Genomic DNA, 2,776 nt, shown 5'->3' with positions numbered 1-2,776 from the left:
CGTTTAACACGATTTGTGTGGACTAAAAAAACTGTATTAATGACAAAAAAAAATACATAAAACATGTCATAAACATACCAGATAGTACTATTAGGAATGATTATTGAAGGACACAACTTTTAAAAGAACAAAAACAGTCAAGTTAAAGGTAAGAATCAAATTATTGTGTTGACAAGTCCATGATTTGTATTTGAGTCTTTAACAAGTGGGATAGGAAACGCTAGGGTAAGAACTCGAACTATTTTTTTTTTTTTTTCCAAATTCACATTAGAAAGTTGAGGGAAAGCATATTTACTTTTGAAATCATTATTAGTTTCTCAATGCCAAATATGATTAATAACATAAACCAATAGGATTACCATACTCCTTACTTTTACATTTAAAGATCCTTCCTCGAACGTGCACTGCACTTTCATTGAGTTTACTAACTAATAGTTTATCAATTTTCTTGCAATCCCATTTCTTTACAAATAAGAAACTCGAAACAAAAAGAAAATTTCATAGAGAAAGAAATAAAATTGTACAAAGACATAATATATAATAAGGAAATTTGATATGACCAAAATCTTTTTTCACATACTAATGCTCAAAAATCACAAAACAAGTCTCATAATTAACCTTCTCATGCCAGGAGGATGAATCCAGATTGGGAACAAAAGATGGGGAATCAATCATCAAATTCAAATTTGACCACGCTATTAGGATAAAGGAAAGTTAATTGGATCCAATTAGTAGTGCATTATCATGAGCCGACAGCTAACAACAACCGCAGCAATTATACATAGAATTTCATCATCATAGCCTATAATTTTACTGATCTAAAGTAAAGAAACAAAAGCAATTAAAGGAAGAAAGACTTCTCACAACCTACCTGTACAAATAAATACAAGAATTCCACTACTATCGGACAGCTAAGCCCAGTACGGATTTGGACCTACAAAGCGCTGCAAATTAATCTCAACCGTTGATTTGAAATTCGTTTGAAATGAATTTCAAATTCATGGTCGAGATTGACTCGAGTTCGATCATTTCAAGTCAACAATCGAGATCACCTGAGCCCCATTGGACCAATCTAGCCCATCAAAAGTTTCTAATAAGTACCAAACACGGATTTGCAAATTGAATTTAGTTGAAATGAATTTCAAATCAATGATCGAGATCACCTGAGTTCAATTGGACCAATCTCAGCCGTCAAAAGTTCTAATTACTGAAAACGGATTTAAAAGTCCCTCCAAGTAACCAGTGGTGTAATGTAATCCCTAGTTAGGGCATCCATCAGAGTTCGACCTTGTAATAAAAATCGGGAATAACCCAACAATCCAAATAAGGGTTGGGTCCTGAAATGGGACCAGGTCCTTTTATTTAGACAAAAAAAGAAAACGGATTTAAAAATATGGTACAAGACAACTCATACTCGGAAAATGACAAAGAACGCCCGCCTGTCCTTCACATCATCCATTCACAAACTCCCTAAGCTCCAACTTTATTAATCATACTTCATTTTCATCGAAATAAATGATCAAAACAACCACAATTCTTTTTTTTCCCTTTTTAGCTCTTCCGCAACATTTTTCCCTTTTTCTAAAATCAGATAGTATGATTTAACCACATACTCCACCATCTTTCTTTCGGTTTTTCTCCTTTTCTTTTAAGTGGCTATCGAAATGCAATCATAACGCGAAAATTAACATAGAGTTGAAATTGTATCAGAGTTGTGGAATCGAACTTGACACCCATTTTCATCAGGGTTGGATGAGCTAAAATATTACCCACATAACCTTGTATCAAAAAGCTAGGAAGAACAATTAAATTGTGAAAAGGGCAAAACAAGATGCTGTTAAAGAAACCAAAAAAAAAAAAAAAATTGAAAGGTAAACAGAGAAACTAAGAGGAATCATCAAAGCAATAGATGTATATGCAATCGCATTATCGACAAAAGAGCAAGTATAGGTCGTATGTAAATCAAGACAGCATCATATTTAGAAAAAAAAATCCTAAATTAACAATATTTTCTTCAACATACACAAATCAACACCCATCACCAAATTCTTTTATACCACTGTCTCCCTCTCTCTCTCTCTCTCTCTCCCTCCCCTCTCTCATCAGTGTATAATCAATCACAAGAGAAAAAAAATGGATTAATTTACCCACAAAAGAAAAAGAAAAAGGAAAATAAAAAGATATTGCAAGATGAATACTAGTACTAAAATTTTAACTCCTGCAGCGCGTGATGGCACTGCAGCCACGAGAGTAGGGGTTAGCTGGAGCACCAGGGCGGCAGTTGTAGTAAGACTGACCGCGGCGGGAGCAGGGGACACTGTTCTTCTGGAGCGCACCGTAGCTGATGTAGCGGGTGGTGGCTAAGATGCGCCGGTTGGATTCAGAGTCCAGCTCGAACTCCACCCCGTCGTCTTCCCCGACCAACCCAGATCTCGCCATCCCGGGCATCATCATCCACCCCATCTGGGCCGCATCGTAATGGTCCCCACCACTTGCGGAAACCACAGTGCTGGAGAACACCAGAGCTGTCAGCAGAGACAGAGCAAATAACAGGATTGAAATAGATGAAGAATTTGCCATGAAATCTTCTGTTTTTTTTTTTTGTTTTTTGGAGGGTTTTTGAAATTTGGCTTGGTTTTCGTCTCTGGTCTGATTTGATTTCTTCTTCCACTTCGCTACTGGACTATACCTCAGGACAAAGGTGGGAGCTTCAGCTGAGAGAGATGAAATATAAGTAGAGAGGAGGAAGGAGAGATTGACCCTGAGGTTAGAGTGA

The 2,776-nt window shown here is 36.7% G+C and overlaps 1 protein-coding gene across 1 annotated transcript; it reads right to left on the bottom strand.

Annotated features, from left to right (window-relative positions):
• Positions 1-1,976: 1,976 nt before the first annotated feature.
• LOC113761632 (rapid alkalinization factor) lies at positions 1,977-2,776 on the bottom strand. Its single transcript, XM_027304703.1, has one exon. It carries the CDS (start codon positions 2,578-2,580, stop codon positions 2,212-2,214), a length of 369 nt encoding a protein of 122 aa, XP_027160504.1. The 5' UTR covers positions 2,581-2,776; the 3' UTR covers positions 1,977-2,211.

Source organism: Coffea eugenioides, chromosome 2 (assembly GCF_003713205.1).
Source record: "Coffea eugenioides isolate CCC68of chromosome 2, Ceug_1.0, whole genome shotgun sequence".
Classification (NCBI taxonomy): domain Eukaryota; kingdom Viridiplantae; phylum Streptophyta; class Magnoliopsida; order Gentianales; family Rubiaceae; genus Coffea; species Coffea eugenioides.
Note: the sequence above shows the minus strand (reverse complement) of the source record. Positions and strands in the feature narration are given on the sequence as shown.